At 40.3% G+C, this 22,624-nt stretch overlaps 3 protein-coding genes across 6 annotated transcripts in view; 2 read left to right on the top strand and 1 right to left on the bottom strand.

Moving 5' to 3' along the window:
* Positions 1-4,440: 4,440 nt before the first annotated feature.
* Positions 4,441-10,329, bottom strand: LOC146714678 (prostaglandin reductase 1-like). 2 transcript variants are annotated; one of them, XM_085451046.1, is made up of 9 exons: positions 10,210-10,329; positions 7,701-7,849; positions 7,529-7,574; positions 7,337-7,396; positions 6,716-6,883; positions 6,108-6,381; positions 5,627-5,732; positions 5,163-5,281; positions 4,441-5,061 (listed from the first exon to the last, which is right to left on the bottom strand). In XM_085451046.1, exons 2-9 carry the CDS (start codon positions 7,804-7,806, stop codon positions 4,951-4,953), a joined length of 990 nt encoding a protein of 329 aa, XP_085307172.1. In that variant the 5' UTR covers positions 7,807-7,849; positions 10,210-10,329; the 3' UTR covers positions 4,441-4,950. The 2 variants fall into 2 exon arrangements, with proteins under 2 accessions (XP_085307172.1, XP_085307173.1); XM_085451047.1 differs by having other exon boundaries at positions 10,256-10,329.
* A 1,762-nt stretch (positions 10,330-12,091) lies between these two features.
* On the top strand, positions 12,092-19,399 carry haus3 (HAUS augmin-like complex, subunit 3). 3 transcript variants are annotated; one of them, XM_085451044.1, is made up of 6 exons: positions 12,092-12,553; positions 13,481-14,480; positions 14,570-14,779; positions 15,234-15,466; positions 17,587-17,863; positions 18,908-19,399. In XM_085451044.1, exons 1-6 carry the CDS (start codon positions 12,408-12,410, stop codon positions 19,133-19,135), a joined length of 2,094 nt encoding a protein of 697 aa, XP_085307170.1. In that variant the 5' UTR covers positions 12,092-12,407; the 3' UTR covers positions 19,136-19,399. The 3 variants fall into 3 exon arrangements, with proteins under 3 accessions (XP_085307170.1, XP_085307169.1, XP_085307171.1); XM_085451043.1 differs by having other exon boundaries at positions 13,466-14,480; XM_085451045.1 differs by having other exon boundaries at positions 12,489-12,553; positions 13,461-14,480.
* poln (polymerase (DNA directed) nu) overlaps positions 12,491-22,624 on the top strand; it is a 78,385-nt gene continuing 68,251 nt past the window's right edge. Inside the window, exons 1-4 of the mRNA XM_085451042.1 lie at positions 12,491-12,553; positions 19,586-19,798; positions 20,608-20,683; positions 22,055-22,423. Of these exons, the coding sequence (XP_085307168.1) occupies positions 19,657-19,798; positions 20,608-20,683; positions 22,055-22,423 (587 nt within the window). The 5' untranslated portion in view covers positions 12,491-12,553; positions 19,586-19,656. The remainder of the gene's footprint in view (positions 12,554-19,585; positions 19,799-20,607; positions 20,684-22,054; positions 22,424-22,624) is intronic.

Here is a 22,624-nt window from a genome sequence, read left to right as displayed (position 1 = left end):
TGTCTTTTTTTGCTCTGCCCTTTTCTTGGTTGCTGTTATAAACAAACAAACAGATTATTTCAGGGTCTCTTTCCAAGAGACGAAAAGCAATATAAGTGATAAATATTACCATTCTGTAGAATATTCTTATATTTCACTTTTACTTGTTCCCATGTTCTAGTGGGTCCTGTTGTGGCTCTAATGTGAAAGAGGATATAATATAATATAATATAATATAATATAATATAATATAATATAATATAATATAATATAATATAATAAATTTACCCTACCGCCTACTGGTGCTGGCCAGAGGGGCCGATAGGCGCGATATGGCAGCCTGGCTTCAGTCAGTCTGCCCCAGGGCAGCTGTGGCTACAACCGTAGCTGCCTCCACTGTGAGAGTGAATGAATAGTGGCATTGTAAAGCGCTTTGGGTGCCTTGAAAAGCGCTATATAAATCCAATCCATTATTATTATTATTATTAAATTACTTACGAGTTTAATTTGTCAGCAACTTTCTGCCAGCCCTCTCTCCTTGCTTTTGCAGCCTTTGCAGTGTTCCCTTGCGTTTTAATTAAACTCTGAAACTCCTGAAATCCCTCAATCAAGAGTTCTTGCTCTGCTGCCGAAAAATACCGAGCCGAGCGCGCTCCTTCGACATTTTCGCCGATCAATCAAAGGGTTGCCGATCAATGTTTCTACTATCGATGCGTAGCCCCTGTTAAGCCACCCAGTGATCTCACATTACTTCATCCAGCTGTACTAATCGTCAACAACAGGTGTGTTCGGGGAACCGGAATAGCGAGCTCAAAGTTAGCGCGATGATTTGATCTTGGATGTGTCATTTGATCTTGGATGTAGTAAGCGAAGTACGAAGAACGGACCCCAGGGTTACAAAGCAGTGTTTCGTGAAAAAACAAAAACCCTGAGATTAAGGAAACTATGGCTTTTTGTTTTTTCCTGACAAAGATATCTCGCTTAAACCCTGTGCCAGTTACCAAGGTAACACAATCTGTGATCTTAACCTGCTCTCTGGCAGGTTTTCTTCAACAAACTCTCCCCTCCGCCTTCAGTCAATTTCAGTTTATACTGCTAATATCAGAGCACATACCAGAGCGCATTAATATGCAAAAGCTTTTGCTGAAATCCCAGATGGAAACATAAAAATGAACAAACTAAGTTTCTCCAGCTTTCTGGATGGCAAGCCAGCCATCAGTTTGGCAGCCAGTTTCACTGCACTGGGTGAAGACTAACTTTAAAGAGAAGTGTTGGTTACATGCTCTCAATAGATTTAAAAGTAGAATGGGAGGCAGAGCCTTCAGCTTTCAGGCCCCTCTTCTGTGGAAGCAGCTCCCAGTTTGGATTCAGGAGACAGACACCCTCTCTACCATCAAGATTAGACTTAAAACTTTCTTTTTTGATAAAACATACAGTTAGTCCTGGATCAGCTGACCCCGACTCCTCTGTTAGTTACGCTGCAATTCGTCAAGGCCGCTGGGGGATTTTGTCAGGACCCAGCATTTTGTGTTTATTTTTGTATTTGTGATTTCTTATATTATATTGAAAGGATGTTAAGTTCTAGTATTATTATTAGTTTGACTCAAGAAGAAGTTTATTGTCATTTCGTATGGTGTTACCCAGCCTGAAACGAAATACTGTTTCTCACCAGCCTCTACGGTGCAATAAACAATACAGTGCAATAAATAATGCAGTTTAAAAAGAATACGTTTAAAAAGAGCAGTAAAAGGCAGTAATGAATTGCAACAATAGTTATGGATAAATAACATAAAATCTAAATTCTAAAACAAACTCAAGTCACATTCATTCAGGTGGAGAGCAGCAGTCCTTTCACGGAAGGGGATGATTAAATTAGGTCGTGTGTGTATCTGGGGAGTGTATTGTACGTGTGTGTGCGCGTGTGTAGGTAGGGAGCATTACAGTCCGTTTGTGGACCTCACAGTGTAGCTGTGTGAATGGCTGTGTGGGTGGGATGGGGGGCAGAGTCCGTTTATCATTCTCACGGCTTGTGCAATCCAGCATCCTGGTGGTTCTGCAGCTGATGGAGAACAGGCCATGCGAGGGGTGGTGGGGGTCTCTGATGATGGAGATAGCTCTGCATATGCAGCGCTGTTTGTAGATCTCCTCCAGAGATGAGAGAGGGGCACCAACAATCCTCATGGCAGTCTTAACCATCCTATTAAGTTGACGCTTCTCGTAGGACTTTCCCAGTCTTTGAGTTTAGTTTTCGCACTACTTGCTTTCGCTTTTTTTTTTTTTTTTTTTTTTTTTTTTGGTATTCTTGTCGAATAAAAGGGTTTAAACCAAAACCAGCCTATAATAAACAGCTCACTTTTGTTTAAACCCTTTTTTCATCTCCCTCTGTGTCAGCGCTTAGGTCCTTTTCTTCACTCTACACGCAGTCAGCGACAGATTCCCATGATGGAATGAGTGTTTCTTCTTCATGTATTTTTTTTTAATACACCTTTGCATTTCATCATTATTTGTCTCCCTTCACAGGGTGTCTTGTCCAGTCTTCCTCTCATCACCCCTAAATGGCAGGGACAGATGGTTGCTCCATCCTGTACCTGGTTTTGCCAGCGGTTCCTTCCTGTTAAGAGGGAGTTTTCCTTCCCACTGTCACCCAAGTGCTCGCTCGTCTGATTAAGGGTTTCTCTGTATTATTGTAGTCTTTATGTAACGCAAAGTTAGATAAGGGCTAGTTTTATTGCAATTGGTGAGTTTACTGACTGACGCGCAGAAGAAATAGTTCTGTATGGAGCCTAGATGGTGTGAATGACGAGACCAGAGACTGCAAATTATATTTTTGAAAACCCCAAAATATATTGAATAAATGGGGGGAAAGGGGAAATGGAACAAAATAATAAATACAAAACACAAAATAAATGTACCACAATTAATTAATAACTAATGTTGTGATTCTCTGTGCAAGAGTCCTTTCGGTCCTTTTTTTGAAGTTTCTTTTCAAGTTCAATTTTAAGGAACTCCTCCTTAGGGTCCAGCTTCATGTAATGGGCAAAATAGGTCCGTAATCAAAAGACTGCAAACTGGGTGAAAAGAGGGGAAAAGAATGGTCCTACCGGCTCGCCATTTCAATATGAAAATGATCGATTCAGTGTGGGGGGAAAAAAACCCTGACCTGTAGGCCAGAAAAATGCCCATTAGCACATCAAGTTCAACAAATCATTTTTTCTGTAATTCTGTGCAACAATGTGAATCATCATCATATTTCACAAAGGTACAATGGTTAAATTATTAATCATTTTGGCTACGTAGCATAATATATACATTCCAGTAGCGTTCACTACAAACAAATACAAAAACGACAATAAAGAAACAGACAGCATCGCCGAATTCAAGGCAACACATAACAATAATCAGTCAATTGCACTTTGTTTCAAAGAAAGCCCATTTAAGTGCTTAAATAAATAAAAGTGTTCAAAAACAGCAGTTTTCGAACCGGAGTTCTGCTCGCGGTGGGAACGCACCAAATGTAGTTTTAATCGCGGAAACGATCGACTCGTTACTGACAACTAAAACGTTGTTTTTGGTAGATGTTAAGGACACTCACCGCTGAGGTGATAAGATTTTATAGACGAACTGAGGGGAGAAACGCTTTTTTTACAATGCCGTTAGCTTACAGCCAAGGGAGGCGACGAACCCGGAAGTATCCCTCCACAGCCGGTTTTCATCCTTGCCGCGACTTGGAAGGAGCAAATCAGGAGAGGGACCTCAAATCAGCTGACGTGGGTCATGTGACAGTGCGTAGTTGATATCGGTTATATTTACCTTAAAATATAAAGCATCTTGGGGTAACTGTTGTTGTGAAGAGTCTGATATAAATACCACTGAATAAAAGTAGGATGGGATCTGGCACTTTCATGTTGAAATGTGCAATAGATGTTTTAAAGCTTGAAATCTGAACCTCAACATATTTTCTGCTGCAAATCACCAAAATCAAGCTTTAAAGTTATTAAATAGTTTTGAATTTTATGGGGAATAAGTTCCTAAGATAATCAGCCAAAATTTATTGAGATGCAAGTGATTTCTGGGGACACTGTAAATTAAATATTTTGCTGCACTTTGTTGATGGTCCTGACTCAGCCTCCTGCAGAGCCTTGCCCAGCTCAGAAGATGAGTTTGTGATTAAAATCTGAGTTGTAATTTGATTACTTCAATACAGATGGAAAGAAATCATTCAAACAACTATACTTTAGTGTACTTACTAACTTTTGTGCTTGCCTGTGCAGAGATGAGCTGCACACGTACTGCAAAATCATATTTCAACAAGTAACGCTTTAGTGGAAAACAAGCTGGGATCTAAGTTGCTCTTGCCTTTGATATGGGAGTCCCAAGAAGCAGAACCTGCAAACATCAGATTCATACTGTATAGCAAGCCACAGAATTGTTGTTTCACAAGGAAAAAAACCAAACAAAGAAAAAACAAAAAAACAACAACTTTATACACAGAAAGGTTTCCAGTAAACACAAAGCATGCGGTTAATCATTCTGCAGTAAATAATGTGTACACGTAGCAGCCACACATCTGCACTGATCGTAACAGAATGATGTCCTTTGACCAATTTCCTTTTTCTTGAGTAAAATTTCATTCAGGTTTCAGTCGCTGAATGGTGAAGATGGTGGTGCTACACAAAACGTCTAAATGTAAACTACAATCACAATTTCAATGTAATATTTCAGATTTAACTAACAATTCGTTATGAACAACTGATTTCTGACTAGAAATCACATTTCTTTGAATGATTAAAGTGACTCGACTGCTGTTTCGATGAGTACCAATACACTAAAAAAACAAAACAAAACAAGAAAAACAAGCGAAATGTTAATGTGAAATGATTCTGTTATGCTGATTGCTCGATTCTTCATTAATTGATAGATTGTGTAATAATGGCAGTTATTAGTAATGCTGGCTCTCTTGCATTGAACTCTTCAGACTGCGACGACGGCCTTGCCCATGTTTTCTCCCCGCATCATTCCCATAAAAGCAGCCGGCATGTTTTCAAAGCCTTTTGTGACGTGCTCCCGACACTGCAGTTTGCCCTGTGGACGCACAATACACACATCACAAATACAATACATCACAACAGAAACATGGGGAACTGATGTTTACATCTTTACTTAAAGGAAAGGCTCACACTAACCTCTTTCACCCATGCTAACAGTCTCTTGAGGGTCTCAGGGTGCTTGTGCTGCCTGCTGCTTTGCATAAATCCCTCCATCTTCAGCTCCTTTATGATCATAGTGAAGTAGGGATACGGACCTAAAACACAGGTCATTAAAGAGAGAAAAATATAAAACATATTTCACAGCAAGGAAACTACAATCCATATCTAAAATAACTCTGTGTGCCTCCACAGCTTTTAAAGCACACTTCAGTAGTGCAATGTCTCCCTCTAGTGGAAAACAACAATAATACATGAGAAATTTTAATGGGTGTATTAACTGCATTTCTGATTATAAGAAGGAATTAAGTTAATTGATGAAAGCATTAGGATCTATTTGTTTTTAGAAAACATGACATCATTAACTGTCTCATAAAAAAAAATGAATACCACAATGACAGAGTTTTTACAACTCTATAAAAAATGATGCCTGCTATCCTCACCTGTCTGCGGTGTACTGTCATTGTAGGTGGAGATACTTCCACACACAGCTATTCTTCCACAGTTCTTCATCTGCTCCAGGGCAACAGTTGCAAAAGATCCTCCCACCTAAAAACAACAACAACAAAAACAAATTAAAGCTGCAAGCAGCGTTATGAGGGCCCTCGCACCCCGTCGCGTCGAGCCACGCCCAACACCTACACCCAGCATTTTCGATCTGATGTGACATTGATCGAAGTCAATGATGATTATCGTTGTCCAATTAGGTGGCGCTCTAACCATTACTGACAAATCGCATATCAAACATTTCCGAACTTGACTTTCGACTCATGCCCGCGAAGTTTGGGAGAGACTGGACATTTTACATTTAGGGAAACGGGGTGGTCATGGCGGCACGTGGAGTTTCAATCACTTGCCAAAAAGCGGTAATCTGCTGTCACTCAAAAACACAAAGCTTTGCAATTTAACATCACAAATGCTCACATTCTCAAACAAGCAGTCGTATCCTTCAGGTGAAGCCTTCCTCAGAGCCTCCTCCAGGGAACCCACAGTTTTGTAGTTGAAGGCCTCATCAAATCCCAGCTCTTTGAGAAAAACCACTTTGGCATCAGAGCCTGTCGAGCCCACCACCTTACAGCCCTTGATCTTGGCGATCTGTCCCACCACGGAGCCCACCGCTCCAGCTGCAGCGTTCACCAGCAGGGTCTCACCCTCCTTTAGACCCAACACGTCTTCTATCCCATAAACAGCCGTCAGTCTGCAGAGAGACAGAAACAGTAAATCCAGCTGTTGCCTCTTTGATTTCCATATTAATTATACCCACAAAAATAACTGCTTAGAAACTCTGCTTCAGCTCATCAACAGGAGAAAACATCTGGGGTTTGTCCTCTTACTGTCTTAAAAGAAGACTATTTTATGTAAATATTTCTCTATAAAATCACTCACGTCTTACTGTTACTTGTTTTTTTGATTTTAATGCTTTTATTTGGTTGCAATTTTCAACCTAATAACTGCTGGAAAAGTCAGAACATCCTGCCATGATTTAACATCCAATAGAAAATGACTTTGCAGGTTACTTAAATCTGTCTTACCCGGGCATCCCGATGGCACCCAGAGCCAGAGACAGGGGCACATCTTTAGGCCACTCAGGCAGGATGGGAGTGAGGCCGGTCCCATTACTGATTGTGTGGGTTCTCCACCCACTGTCACTCACAACGTGGCTTCCCACAGGAAACGCTGGATTTTTACTCTGGATCACTCTAAAGGAAAACAACAACATAATAATCACATTAAAAAGCTTCTCATTGAGATGATAATTTGATAATGCTAGTTGCTGAAAACGCAAAATTAAACTGTAGATTATAAGTCTAGAGGTTTATCAGGTATTTGTTACTCAAATACCAGACTGAGCACTGATAAGCACCTGTACAATCGGTATGTGTATTTCTGCAATATTAGTTCATGTTATCACATGTTAGCCTTTCCTCTGTGTGACATTGCTTTGTGTGGAAAACTGACTGCCGAAGCAGATGTGTTCTCAGTGCTACAAACTCAATGTCTCAACATCTGTTTTTACTCTCGAGTCAGTGAGGAATGACACAAAGTCTTTGGTCATTAGCAGCAGATGAAGGCCGCGTTCTTTTTCAGTAAACATCAGGCATGCACATCACCGAGGATAAAAGCTTTCCCCGTGTGCTGTTTGTGTTTCTTACTTGGCCACCTGAGTTCCAATCATCACATCTCCTTCCTTCATGGCAACTCTGCTGAACGGCCTGATGAAACAAGCAGTGTGTTACAATATAGTCGAATACATTTTGAAATACATTTTCATCTGTATAAAAATGAGCTAAACGTAGCATTGCTATGAAAATGATTCAGTGTATGTGGTTCTGCTCTCTACTCACCTCATGTACGGGTCGACACTGAGAAACACAGCTTCCAGAAGCACCTCTGCAAACAAAGGTACACACATTTATTTGACAAAATAAATATGTGTGTTGTGTGTGTGTGTGTGTGTGTGTGGGGGGGGTCTTTTCTGTCCTGTCAGAGAGAAAAAAAACAACAACAAAGTCCTACCTCCATCTTTGGGCTCAGGGAGCTCCTCCACCTTCAGCTCAAAGTCACTGTTTTTTGGGAAGCCGTCAAAGTGCTTAGTCATTACCCAGAACTTGGCTTGAACCATGATGCTTCTCTTGTATGGCAGCAGATATAGCTTTTAACTGCTTCTGTAAACATAAGAAGACATGAAAATCATCACCAGCCTTTTCACCACTCACAGGAAGTTCCTAAGTTCCTAAGATAATCAGCCAAAATCCATTGAGATGTGAGCGATTTTAGTGACACTGTGTAAATTAAATATTTCGCTGTACTTTGTTGATGGTCCTGACTCCCAGCCTGCTGCAGAGCCTTGCCCAGCTCAGAAGATGGGTTTGTGATTAAAATTTGAGTTGTAATTTATGTATTTTTTGAATTTTCCTAATGTAAATTCATTAGGAATGCTTAGCATGCTCAAAAATACACACATGTACAATCATACGACTTATAAATGAACTCTTTTGTCTCATACAAAGAAACTAGTGATATGACGGCCGCGAACGAAACGGCTATTAGAGCCGGCTCTTTGAAGTGAATGACGAGAGCCATGGTTTTTTTCCCCCCTATCCTTTCTCTCACTTTTTTCGCTTCACGTCGCACGTGAGCCTTGTGTTTGGGCTGAGCAGAGGGGGGAGTTACACTCGAGGTAGCACAGGAACAGAGCAGGAGGGAGAGAGAGAGAAAGCCAGGGGCAACAACATCATCACATTAGAAAAGTATAGTAAAGAAAATGAGTTCCCCTCCTGGAAGCAACGTGAGGGATCTCATATATCTGATGTTACCAAACGAAGACGTCAGGCTTGGATAGCAGCGGCGAGACGAGCTGATATCGAGTTCTCTGCCATCATTTTTTGTTGGTGTCACATTTTCATTCTTGTAAGTTTTGCGGCGTTACGTCAACTCCAAAGCCCTATTAGACAGTTTTTGCAGAAGTCTGTGACCCCCAGCAAGACAGAACTCAATACTGAATATTTATCATTATTCAGCATGAAAAGTCTGATAGGAGTTTTCTGTCTTATAAAACTTTCTGAATCCTTTATCATCAGTTGTGGATGATAAAGGATTCAGAAAGTTTATTCATGCACTGAATCCTATGTATGCAATTCCAAGCAGGAAAACACTCTTCCAAAAAAAAATGATCCCAGAGAACGTGCATCTTTGGGTTTTTTTTGTTTGTTTGTTTTTTTTGCATATTTTAATTTATATTTTATTGTGTTGTGGTTTGCAGTGTTTTGTGTTGTTTCCCTTTAAATTTGTTTAAAAGGAAAAAGCTTAAAATTTAAATAGTTAAAAGTTAAATTGTAAATAGTTGTTTTTTGTATTTTATAATTTATTTTTTACATTTTATGTGGAGTGAATAAATAAAAGCATATTTATATAATAAACATATATAAAAAAAAACATGTTTTTTTATATTAGTAATTCATTTTGTGTATAATTTTATATTGTTGTTGATAATAAATTAATTAAGCAACAAAATAACCTGAAGATCAGGTTGGGAGCCGAAGGAGGGTCTTTTTAGTGAGTCAAGCCGAAGGAGTCGGTTCTCTAAAAAGAGCCGGATTTCCCATCACTAAAAGAAACGGTTAAAGACTGATGTCAGCAGCTGGATCTCCAGTTTCGGGGGATGGGGGGAGGGTGGCGAGGACGAAGAGCTTGTATCTCCAAATCTGATTGGCTAAAAGTTTTGCTCCGCCTCTGACGCTAGTCATGCGTTGCAACGCGCGCTCTGTATGGATGTTTTGCCGCGAAAAAGCACGACTTGTTTATCTTTTTGGCGCCAAACGACTCGCTGACAGCCAATCCTTCTTCAGTGAAAATTGTATATTACTGTACTTCAGACATAGTTTGTCACATGAAAAAAAACCCAAAAAACAGCTTTTTAAAAAAAAAAAAATCCACAGACAGGTTTTCAGTAAAAACACAAAGCATGTGGCTCTGATGATTTTTAAATATTTTATTTCACTTGGTATAAATGATCTTTATTACTATTATTACGACTGTTATAGCTAAATTATTTAAAAATTCTAACAAAAGAATTTCTTAAGTATGGGAGAAAGTGTCTTTTATTATCTCATAACACCTGTTTCTTCTGACTATAAAGTATCTGATACTGTCACTATCGGATTATAATTTCCCAGATATTGTTATGGGAGCAGTAATTCATTAGGAATGCACAATTTCTTAGCATGCTCAAAAACACACATGTACAGTCATACGCACACACAAAACAATGCAGGAAGCGTATCCTGCGGTTTTCAGTCTTCATAGACTTAGAAATGAACTCTTGTCTCATACATGTACTTCGTAAAACCCACTCCAGCGTCCATGTTCTTTGGCAAATAATACTGACGCAGACTAACACATTAAAAGTGAGTTGCAACTCCCTCCTGTAGCTGCACTCCTAAGTTCGCCTCTTCTACTGAAACAGTACAGCTGAGTAAATCCTATTATTCCACAAATAACGATATAAACTGGAGCCTTGCCTTACCGATGAAGTGTGTAGTGATGTGTCCTGTGTGTCGAAGCTTCGATACCTGTGTCGTGTAATCTCGGGGAAGTTTTTGTGAAGCGCGTGTCGAAGCTCGCTTTGATTACGTATGCAGTGACATTCGAGGCCTCGCGGGCAGTCCGTACCACGTGACTGATTCAGGAACTGGCTCGCCGGTTCGCGCCAGATTCGAAATAAAATGGGCAGCAAAACACAGCTGATTCCTACGGAAGCGTAGAGCTGCCACCCAGGCAAAAGAAAAATACAAGTGTATCACGTTATAACGTGAAAAGTTTATTGTTCTAACAAGATACTTTTCCTGTTTGTACAATATACTATCATGTTTGTACAATATACTTTTCACGTTTGAACAACATAATATCGCGTTATTACAATATACATAATCATCACGTTCGTACAATATAGGATCACGTTCATACAATATATTGTATGAACGTGATCCTATATTGTACGATTCCCCATCACACTGTTGTGTAATTGGATTACGTACGTGCTACATAGTTACTTGAGCATTTCTTCTTCGATGGAACCAGCAAAGAAGAGATTTTTTTTAAATCTCATCTCTTCTAATAAAGTATGCATACAGTAATAAATATCACAAATGATAAGTACCATAATATAAATAAACAACACTACAGATCCTATAATCTGATTTCTATCTTTTAGTTTTTTAAAAAAGTGAAGCGCCACACACTAGTTTGTGTCATTATCCAGATGTACATAAGCATGATTACACAGTTACACAATCATACCAAAACTCTGTCCTGATAGTTTCAACTTTCTCTTTTGTATCAGACATACTGAGACGATATTCGGGATAAATAACCATGAAAACAATTTATTTATTCAGTTTAGAGGTTTACACATCACATCATTATAATCAAAGAGCCTGTTTCACATATATATAATATAGAGGGGGGGTGTTCGCTCAGGGCACCAAACAGGCTAGGACCGCCACTGAAAGAGCAGATAGGTTGGCTAAAGCAGCTGTTAAAAAAGTTGATATAGATGTACAGATACCACTGTCAGAATCTGAAGGGAAAAGTATAGTTTGGACAGAAAGTAAGAACTTCTGGCAAATGAGATAATGAAACAAAAGGGAGACATTTATATAGGGTACAAAACACAATAGAAGTTAAGAGGAGTAGTGGATTAAATAGACAGGAGGAGGTTATTATAAGTAGAATACGAACAGGTCATTGCTTTCTAAATGGTACTCTTTTTAGGATAGGGAAACATCCGACAGGGTTGTGTGATTGGTGTAATGCTATGGAGACGGTTGAACATGTGCTTATTAGTTGTAGGAAGTATGTAAGTCACAGGAGGGTGATGAGGGTTGAAATGAGTGGTGGAAGGGAACTTAGTGGTAGTTCCGGAATTAAATATCAACTTTGGGAAGAGAACATCAAACTTTTTGAGTGTGTATGCAGTAGAGCTGTATGCCATATTGATGGCCTTAGAATGGGTAATAATATGCACTGATTCATTGTCAGCTGAGTTAATTATAGAAAATGGGAATACAAGTAGTAATCAGACCATTCTGTATGAAGTTATGTTTGCTCACCATAGAGTGTGTGAGCAGGGCAAAAGTGTAGTAATAACACACCAACTCATATAGGCATTGTGGGGGATGAAAGAGCAGATAGAATGGCTAAGGAAGCTGTTAAAAGAGTAGACATTGAGGTACAGAAACCATTATCTAAATCTGAGGGAAAGTGTATTGTTTGGAGTGAAAGTAAGAAGTTATGGAAAATGGCATGGGATAAGGAAACTAAAGGGAGACGATTGTATAGGGTACAAAATACAGTAGAAGTTAAAAGAAATACAGGAATGAATAGGCGGGAGGAGATTGTCATGTGTAGAATAAGAACAGGGCATTGTTTCCTGAATGGCACTCTTTTTGGGATGGGGAAGCGTTTAACGGGGCTGTGTAATTGGTGTGGTGTCATGGAAACAATAGAGCATGTATTTCTTATCTGCAGAAGGTATGATAACCACAGGGGAATGATGAGGATAGAATTGGGAATTAGGGGGGAACTCAGGTTTGAAAAGGTGGTTGACTGGCTAGGATGTCATGAACGGAAAGGAGTGGTTCTTCGGTTTCTGAGAAGAATGGGGTTGTTTAAGAGGATTTAAAGAGCTAAGTGCAGTCTAAGTAACACCAGAGGGTGGCAGTAATGCAACCTCGATGGCTGCAAGCTGCCGTTAAACTGGAAGAAGAAGAGGAGTTGGCAACTGCTCGGTTTGGATGTTTGGCGCGAACCTATAAATGGCGAGAAGAAGACGCTAAAGACCGGAGGTTTCTTCTTTTAAAATTAAAATTGTGAGTATTTTGTTGGCAGTTTACTGTCTGGTTTGACTCAAAATGTTCAGATAACAAGCGAAATACAGCAGCCCTTTACAGGCGTACTTACGAGTGTAGCCATTCTCTAACCATCGACTAGCTAGTTAATGCACAACGGCTGGTATGCTTAGGTAGCTCGGTAGCTAGTTGTGACAGTTGTATTATCATAGCCGTCAGTGCTATCGGTGTTTTGTCTTAAGCTCATATGCTTTCATTTGTTAGCTTTTAGTATTAGGTACAGGATCAGTTATATATTTTTGTAATATTGTGGATTCCTAGTCAATTCTGTGTACAAATATTTTGTATTTGTATACAAAATATTTTGTGTACAGAATTTCTTAAGTAATTGTTAAGTCCAAATTGTTTTTATGATGTCGTGGAGGTTTTTGTCATATGAACTTAGAGGTGTTGTGGGGAGCAGGTCAAAGTGACCCTGTTAAGAAGAAGAGTCAGTAGATGCCATACAATACATGTGTAAGGGAGACAGGTGTAACAGTGAAGCTGGAAGGAGCAGAGATGGTGAAGCTAACTGAACGAAGAAGAAGAAATGGCTCTGATGATGTTTTACAGGGAATGTTAAGAAATGCCATGATGAAATACTGAAGCTCTGGGGAAATCATTTCAGGGTTACGATTATGTGCATTTTGATTAGTTTTTTTTTTTTTGGGGGGGGGTGTCAATAATGAACTGTGTTTTCAGTTTATGTTTATGTGTTATGCAGTGTTTTGAACTGATAATGTAGCTGACCAGAAAAAAATGCACATTAACCCAAGAATATCCTTAGTCTGCAAAAGTCAGAATTATGCTTTGCTGTATATTTTCCTTGCCTCATGTGCCTTCATCTAATCTTCTTTGATCTCCATTGTGTTGCTGCATGACTGACTAGCACAGTGTTGTGGGAAACAGGTTAAACATGTTAGACGGTGGACAGTTTGTGGAGGCCCTAGGCCGCCTGGGTTATCCTGGTTCATCATCACTGAAGGCCTCAGAGTTCGACTGGCTCTTTGACTGTGCTCCGGAGAACCTTCACTTCTTGCGGTTTGTCTGTCGGACTCTCAACCAGAGCAACGTCCTCACCCCAGAGGAGGCACGTGCCTTTCAGGAGCTACAAAATTCCGGCAAACCAATTTTAGATGAAACCGCCTTGAGTGAAGTTCTTAAAACCATTGGAAATTCACATGGGAGCAGTGGTAAGATCTTGGGGTCATCCTCTTCATCATCTATGTTTGCGGCAGAGGAGACTTTCCCTATAGAGGACTTGGAGGCAGAGCTCCAGGCCCTGCGTAAAGAGAAAGAATTGAAGCAGCGACGTTATAACAAGCTGCAGGTTGTCGCCACTTCCCGTGCAGATGTTGACCTGCGACTCACTGCAGAGCTGGAGAGCACTTCATGTAAGCTCAACGAGGCCAACTCTTCTATTGGAGCTGAGAATGCTGACACCAACACACTGTTACAAACCCTAACAGATGAGGTCAGCAATCTTGCATCATATTTTCCAGTTCAGCCAGAAGCCAAACCAAAGGGAAAAGACCCTCCTGTTTCCCAGAAGCCCACTTTTCTCCTCTCTCTGCTTCCCTTGGATCCATACCTGCATCAGGAGGAGCTCAACACTAAAGCACTTGCTGCCTTCACACAGAAACATTTTTTCCAGGGCATATCAGCCATTGTTGAGAGTTCCTGTTCTGAGCGTTTCCAGGTCCTTGACCTCAGTTCTTGTGATGATGGAAAAGAGGAGGAGACTGGGCACGAGGGAGAGGAGCGGCTGGTCGATCGCAGGAGGACTGAGATGGCCAGACTTCAGTGGTCTCATATTGTTGCTCAGCACCAACTGATGCAGGCTATGGCTGAGGAGAAGAGCGTCAGGGCTGGACTAGACTGGCTGTCAGACAAGTCTTCTCATACTAAGGTAAAGTAAACATGTTGTGACTGTTTGTCTTATTAATGCTTTGTCTTCCTCTATAAAGTGCTTTCTTACATCTGTCTTTATGCTACCAGAGCATTTCCACCTCCTCCTCATTACATGTGCGTGAGGTTGTGTCCAGAAAGGAGCTGCAGGCTGTGGAAGCGGAGCTTGAAGCTCTGCTTCATGGACCAGTACCTGCTGCCCTGAGGGAGTCAGCCAGACTGCTTAATTTACCAGTAGTGAGGGGAGACCTGGCTTTGCAAGTGGCCAGGCAGGACTACTACACCTCCAGACAGAATCAGGTTAGCAGCATTTCCACTGATTATTACATTACGAGATTTTAATGTGAGATAATTCGTTCTCAGCCTGTCTCTCAGACAGGTAAGAGGTCAGGCCCAGATGTTGAAAAGCAATTATGGTGAAACTGAAAACTCATATAAACCATTAATGATATTCTTGATATCAGATCCTTGAAAACACAACATTTTTAAAAGACCATAGCCTTTAAAAATGCCCTGAACAAAACAGCTGAAACTTTAAGTTCACTTCAAAAAAAAGGCAATGGTTGTAAGCTAGCATATTCGTAAGCATCATGTAAGTGCCATGTATTTGGTCCTTTGTCTGTCAACAGACACCTGTATTGTGGAAATTGTGTAAGATTTAAGAAAGTTGTGGAGCCACCGTTCCTTGTCATTACATGTCCTTTTAGGAATTGGAATCCATCAAACTAAATCAAGTGTAACACTGTCCACCCAGGTACGAGACTACTTGCTCCGTCAGAAAGCCTGTTTTGACTTGCTCCTACTGGCTCAGGAGATGGAGTTAAGAATGTGGAAGACGTGTCAGAAGCACCTGTGTGATGTTAAAGGCAAGCTGAAAAAGGAAGGTGAAGAAGTGTCTCTCCGGATCAAGTCTCTGGCACATCCTGACCTGATAATTAACCCTAAACCCAACCCTATCATCAGCTCTAAAGATGCAGCTTTCAGCAGGTGAGAAGATTTGAACTCTATCTACTATAGGCTTTTGTTTTAGAGCTGGAATTATAGACAGAAAAAGCACGAGCCAAACACATAAATAATCATTTAAGTTCAGCCAGCTGTCGTAGTATGTTAATTTACTTTATTCTAAAATAGTTTTTATTAACAAGTTACAGTTTTACCACATGCACATTTGACAAACACTAGCTGCCCTTTCAAAAACTGGACAAACATGATTAAATGTACTTGTCGACATCAGTTCAACCTTCATATAAGTGTGTGCGTGCGTGCGTGCGTGCGTGCATACAAATGTAGATCTCCAGCCTTACAATTTTTATTTTCAAACTCTGCTAGAGTAGCTTTGCATTTTTAATGGTTCAAAATAGAGCAGGGCGATATGGCCAAAAATATTTATCACGATATATATTTGAAAATTTGCGATAACGATATAACTGACGATATAATTGATGCGAGACAAAATACAACTCCACAACATTACTAGCGCAAAAAGACAACCTTCCATTTATTTTCACTTAAACAAGAAGCTGGTTTTTATGTACATTAAAAGCTTTATAAAAATGTAACAGTGCAAATGCAAATTCCTTGCTGAAAGTTTAACCAAAAGGCATTTCCAGTAGAAATGGGCTGACATATCCTGAGCATAACCATGTATAATATCCACTGAAGTTAAAAAGAGGTGCTTTGCAACATTAAACTGCAGTGTGCAGTACGCATTTTTCGGACCATAAGGTGCACGGGATTATAAGGCACATTAAGCGAAACAAAGCAGTCAGATAAATCAAACTTTATTAAACTCATTCTTCTTGCTTCCTCCACTTCTGTACCATTGATTCATTAATGTTGAATTCTCTGGCAGCTGTTCTATTCCCATGTTGTTGCAGTATATTAATGACTAACCTGGTATTGTGGATGGATTATCTCAGTTGTTCTCCTGACTGAAGTTTGGTCCGTTTACAGCATCCTGCCATGCGATTGCATTTGTCTCTAACCATGAGGAACCTTCACGTTAACTTTTATAAGTGGAAAAGTGTTAGTGTTTGTCCTCCAGCTTCACTGTTTATGTTATGCTAACATAGCTGTGTCGCTAGCGATCACGTAGCACATCATTATATACCAGCTAGCCCAACTTCAGTAACCCTACAAACGTCACTGCTGTTTAGTTTCCTGTCTTCATTTATGTTGGAAGTGATAGCAGAGCTGTACGTTTGATTTTTTTCAGAAATCTCTCAGTCTGAACATGCTATATCATGCTTAGGTAACTAGCGAAACTAGCGAGCTAACTTCCGCTAGCTTCCTGCTAACTTCTAACTCCGTTAAATGTAATAACTTTTGTTTTCATGGATGCCTGGAAGTTAAACTTTATAGTTACACCTGGTAAAGCAGCAATGCTGATCGTTTTATTAAAGATCAAAGAATTTAGACAGTTTTCAACTCTCAGTGATGCTGCAGTGTTGTTTGACCTGAAGTCAAATATACGGAGTTTGGGACCCAGATTACTCCCAGATTTAAGAGCATCTTAGTCCGACAAATACGACAATAACAACGCCCGCTTGCATGTTCTGCAAAAAAATGTGCTTTGTTGTGTATCTGACGGACAAACACCAAACCAGTTCCACATCACGGAAGTTGCACCATTTTTACAAACCAACAATCGGCCATGTGTGTATGAAAACAAAGGCACTGCGCATGCGCGTTTTACTCCCATTCTATCGCGATATTTCATTTTCCTATCATTGCCTAACATTATACCGGTATTACCGTGAACGGTATAATATGGCCCAGCCCTAGTTCAAAATATCCTTTTATCTTTCACTGAATCTTGGTGCTGCCCCTCAGTTCATCTACTTTTAGCTCTTCCTTTGAGCCTTTTGATTAGGTCCCCCTCACCAACAGAAGGTTTGAGTATCAAACCTGAAACTCCATATATTTATTTATGTGTGCTTCACCCTAGCAGCTGTTAGGTGGCATTTTTCTTGTTTGCAGACCTAAGTCAGGAGTACAGACTCACCTCAGCACTCTGCTTTTGGCTTATGACCCTTTGGATCCTTGTATAAATGCAGGCTGTATCACTTTGGAATAACTTTGTGTTATTTTCACCCTTTTTTACCCAGACTCCTTCAGATGCTTGACTATGATTCAGCCCACAGTCGATCAGAGCCTTTTCGAACATATGAAGCGTTGGACCAAGCTGCTAGTAATCTAGCAAACAACCTCCATTTGATCAAAGATGCTCTGGCTGGCGCTGGCCGTGAGCAGTGTTTCACAGCAGCTCGTCTTTATGGCGACTGTGAGTCGCTCCACAGGGCCTTGTACACTGAATTCCAGCAGCTGGTTTTGGGCCCGCAGGTACGTCTAACTGACCAGGAGCTCCTTTGCCCCAGTGCACAGGTGGGTGTGTTTCCTTTCACTTTATAGTTTGAATAGTTAACGAAGGTGACAGAGTTCACTCAGCCCTTCATGTGAGTCAGATGATTTTTAGACCTAATACTTGACACAATTGGTGAATAACCTGGTAGCACGTTGTGTTTTCTGAATTTCTTGTTAAATTTACATGTTAAATTGTAAAGAAATACAGTGGAACCCCGACTTACGAAATTAATTAGTTCCCGACTCGTAAGTCGAAGCACCCATTGCGCGTTTTGAGTGAGGCGATGCTGAACAATAGGCTATAGGCTAATTGCTAACTAGAACAACAATATGTCGTTCAAGTGGAACAGCGAAGCGCAAGTACGGAAGCCAAGGGGTTGTCACATGCTTCGGAGGGCATTGTGGGCATTGTAGGCTCAGCCAATCAGAGCCAGCGGATTTCGTTACTCGGGCATTTTGCCGTAACACGGGCAGAAATATTGCCGTCCAGTGCCTTCGTAACTTGAATTTTTGTAAATCGGGGTTCCACTCTACATTTGTTTGTTGGGCACAGAAGCACTGTGTAATAAATTGTTCACAAGAGGATCAGCTTTACTGCATGGCATGGGATTTAATATCAATGACTATTAGCTATTCATCTCTACTACATTTCAGCAGTTATAAGTTCAGCCTTCATACAAAGTGGTCTTAAAAAAATCTGTTTTAAAATGTGAATGTGCACTTTTTAATGCTGCCATAGCATTAACGATATAGGCTCTGTGACAGTGATTCTCTTAATATTTTTAATAAACCAACTAATGTAAATTTACATAAATCTTTGCTTATTGTCCCACAACTGTAGTAAGCTGCATAGATGGGTTCATATGGTATTGTGTTTCTGGCCCTGCAGCGAGGCTTATAATGTAATTCAGTATTATTATCATTATTGTTATTATAAAACAAATGATTATTTAATTAATAATACTCCAGCTACAATTACTTATGTATCTGTTATTTGTGTGGTCTGTGCTTATATCTTTGTTTCTCATTCACCCTCCATAATTTTTTATTTTATTTTTTCTCCAGGAGCTCACAGCGAAGCTCATGGAAGCAGAGTCTCAGCTGCAGAGTTTACATCAACTAATGCAAGAAATTCTGGGAGAAATTAAAACCAAGCGTTCTCAGCTGGAGCGTAATGCCCTCCTCAGGCGGGAGAGGGAATTGTACATCTACTTTCACTTGGATGCCCGACTGCTGCAGAAAATAGTTGAAGATCTGGAAAGGAAAATGTCTGCAAAGAGAGGGCAGCAGTAAAACTTCAGAGATTATTTACAGGCGGCTCAGGCACTCTCCGTGCTTGAGCTGAAAAAACAAAAATGATCTTTGCTGATAATCTAGTTTCATCTTTTTGTGTTGGAGATGGAGCTGTTTATATGGGATTCATTTGAATGTGTTTAAGTCATGTAAACATTCATAAGTGAAAAGCATCCATGATTGTGTTGTTCAGTCTTGATGTTCAAAAATTCTTGTTTTTTTTCTTCGTCTCCAGTCATCAGTTAAATAAAGTGAAATACTATATTTCTGAAGTTTTGATTTTTATTATAAATGCCTTGTGATTGCTTCTCATTATTGTCAGTATACTTGGTGAAAGTTCCTGGAAAATGTTTTCTTTTTGTTTGTTTTCTGTTAAAAAATTTTTTTTAAACGCCAGTTTAAAGCTTGCCTGTTTATCACTGAAGAAGCTCTCTTCTTTGTCCTATTCAGGCATTTCATAGCTGAAGAATCAAAGCTCTGTGGGCCCAGTGGGAGAGCTAAGTTGTTCTGTTGGGGATGAGATGGAGTGGTCCAACAACAGATTGTACACAGGACCCCTGTCACGGGCAGCCCAGAAGGTCTTGGCTGCTCTGCGGGCCCAAAGTCTGCGTGGAGCCAGATGCAACCAAAACTACTCCAGCAATCGCAGACAAAGTCAGGCAGGTTAGAAGCACAGACAAGTTGAGCTTGTTGCAGTATGCCAGTGGTTCTCAAACTACAGACAGCATTGGGTCGCATGGATTAAGAGGGGAATAATATGTTCTAAACACACTGCAATAGGATTTATGAGGGGCGATCGTGGCTCAAGAGTTGGGAGTTCGCCTTGTAATCGGAAGGTTGCCGGTTCGAGCCCCCGCTTGGACAGTCTCGGTCGTTGTGTCCTCCGGTGGCGCCAGTGTCCGGCAGCCTCGCCTCTGTCAGTGCGCCCCAGGGTGGCTGTGGCTACGACGTAGCTTGTCATCACCAGTGTGTGAATGGGTGGATGACTGGTTGTGTAAAGCGCTTTGGGGTCCTTAGGGACTAGTAAAGCGCTATACAAATACAGGCCATTTACCATTTATCCGAGGGAGAAAAATCAGCTGAAGCTTTTGTGCTGACATTCATTTCAAGTTGGGGTTGCTTTTTATTGCTGCGGAATGACAAAATCTGGAGGTGAAGGCATAGCAGGAAAAGGTTGGGAACCACTTCATTAAAAATAATAAGAGGAGAAAAAATATAGAATTTATGTATGAATTTGAAACACAAGAAAACTCAAAGAGACTGAAGTTTTGTAAAATACAACTTCTCGGAGGGCTGTTGCAAACTATTATTATAGATATCAGTGTTTTATAAGTTGCTGCTAAGTGCAGATGTGAAAAAGAATAAAGTAGGTCCCATCTCATTTAACATTTTACTGCTCAGTTTGCCTTGCATGCAAGTTATATAATGCTGTCTGTATTTAGTTCTGTGTTCTTTTGATGTGCTTGTGGTAGTGGAGATGTATAATTGCAGCCAGAGGGAGTCTTGGGCAGACAGCAGCTGGAGTCAGGAGGAGAGATGCACATATCAGTAAGTCAGATTAATGTTCAGATATCAGCTTTATCAACACCTCAACAAAATATTAAGCTGATCCTAATGATTATTACTCATCGTTATTGTGGAATACTGTGCGAAAGTCATGAGCCGCCCCTTATAAGTGGTCCTGAGCAATAGTTCTCCAAAGTTTTTCTTTGGCTGCTTTTTCACTCATTATCAGGGCAATACTTTTACTTAACTATTTTCAGAGGAATGTCTTTTAACCTCCTAGAACCTGGCGTCCACATATGTGGACATCACATTTTGGGTTATTTAGACCAAAGTACTCAATTTTGCTCTACAAGGGCCTGATATCCACTCACGAGGACATTATACTGCTACTGTTCTATTGAAATTTTAAACGAATATCCTCATATGTGGCTCTCATTTTTCTTAGAAACAAATTAGTAAAAAAAAAATAAAAAATCTGATAATTCTTTTATCAGACTGGGTCTCATTCATCGGGTCCCAATCAGCCCAAATATCAAAGAGAAATTAAAAATGCATGCTGTGGAAGAGTTCGGGTCTTAGGATGTTAAGGCACTGACTCATTCAAGCAATATACGTCACCAAACGAACAGATGAAGCAGTGTTGTTTCTACACATAACAGACCACTTAGCAACTTAGAAAATCCATTTCCATAGACCTTAATGGATCAATGAATCCAAATGTGAAATTTTTGGTTAAATTCGTCAATATTTGTGGAGAACAACAGGAGATACAGCAGTGATTGTCTACAACCATCTGTAAGACATGATGGAGTAAAACATGATGCAGCCCTTACGGTTTGAGACTGCATTTCGGCAAGTGGTTTCGGCAATCTTATGAAAATTCGTGGAACAATGAACACAGAATAGTACCATCAGATATTGATCCACCATGTAATACCACCTGGGAAGCATCTGATTGCCAGCAGCTTCATTTTTTCAGCACGACAGTGATCTCAAACACATAAACGCTATCAGTCAGGGATTTGCCTCCCCATACACCAAACATTGACATTATTAAAGCAGTGTGGGATCATCTAAAAGCAGCCAAAAAGAGCTTTGAGTGTGCTTCAAGAAGCATGGTGATCTACTCAAGGCTACTGAAAGAAAAGACAAAAGCTTGAGAGTTAAGGATTTGATGATGAATAAAGGTAGTCATACCAAATATTGATTTTCTAAGCTCATTAGAACTATGCTGTTACCTCATATACTGTGTTGCCATGGCTGTTTGCACATAATTCAATAAATCTCTGTATTTATTTCCCATTTCTCTGGCAAAATCTAAAGAAATGATGGGTGATACAAGACTTTGACCCAGTACCCAGTACTCTGTTTAATTCAAGATAAAAGAAATTGGTTTTCCATGTTGTGGTCCAGGCCCCAGGTGTCTTCCCTTTCCACCGCTCACTATAATTCCTCCAGTGAGAGGCAGAGCTCTCAGACCTTGGCCATCTATCAGTACTCACAGACACCAGACAGCTCCCTGTCATCTCAGGCTTCCTGTTCTGCCTCCTCCTACTGGGATTTCTCTCTCCAAATGCAGACTGAAGCCTATTATCAGTACTCACAGACATATTCCCACAGAAAGTGCTCTGAACCCCCTGCTTACAAGTCCAGCCAGTCTCTGTCATTTTCTCAGCATGAGGTTCCTGAGACGCCAGCAACTTTCTGTCATGGAGACAGATATACCCTGTCCTTCCAAATACCAGAGAGGCTCTCTGAACATGAAACTACACCACGGAAAAAGTAAGAGACAAAGCAAATAAACATGCAGTTTTATTGCAGAGACTACTTATGTTTAAAGGAATCCCAAAATATATTAACACTGCTTTAGGAATTGCACTTTGATATATTAAAACTATGCAAATTCGGGTGATATTAAGAGAGACATACGTTTAGCATGTATTGACACTGTTCTGGTGCTGATGCTTGGCAGGATGGATTTTT

Source organism: Copadichromis virginalis, linkage group LG3, assembly GCF_057382275.1.
Source record: "Copadichromis virginalis isolate Kocher_CV1m ecotype Utaka linkage group LG3, C_Virginalis_male_GT1.1, whole genome shotgun sequence".
NCBI lineage: Eukaryota > Metazoa > Chordata > Actinopteri > Cichliformes > Cichlidae > Copadichromis > Copadichromis virginalis.
Note: the sequence above shows the minus strand (reverse complement) of the source record. Positions and strands in the feature narration are given on the sequence as shown.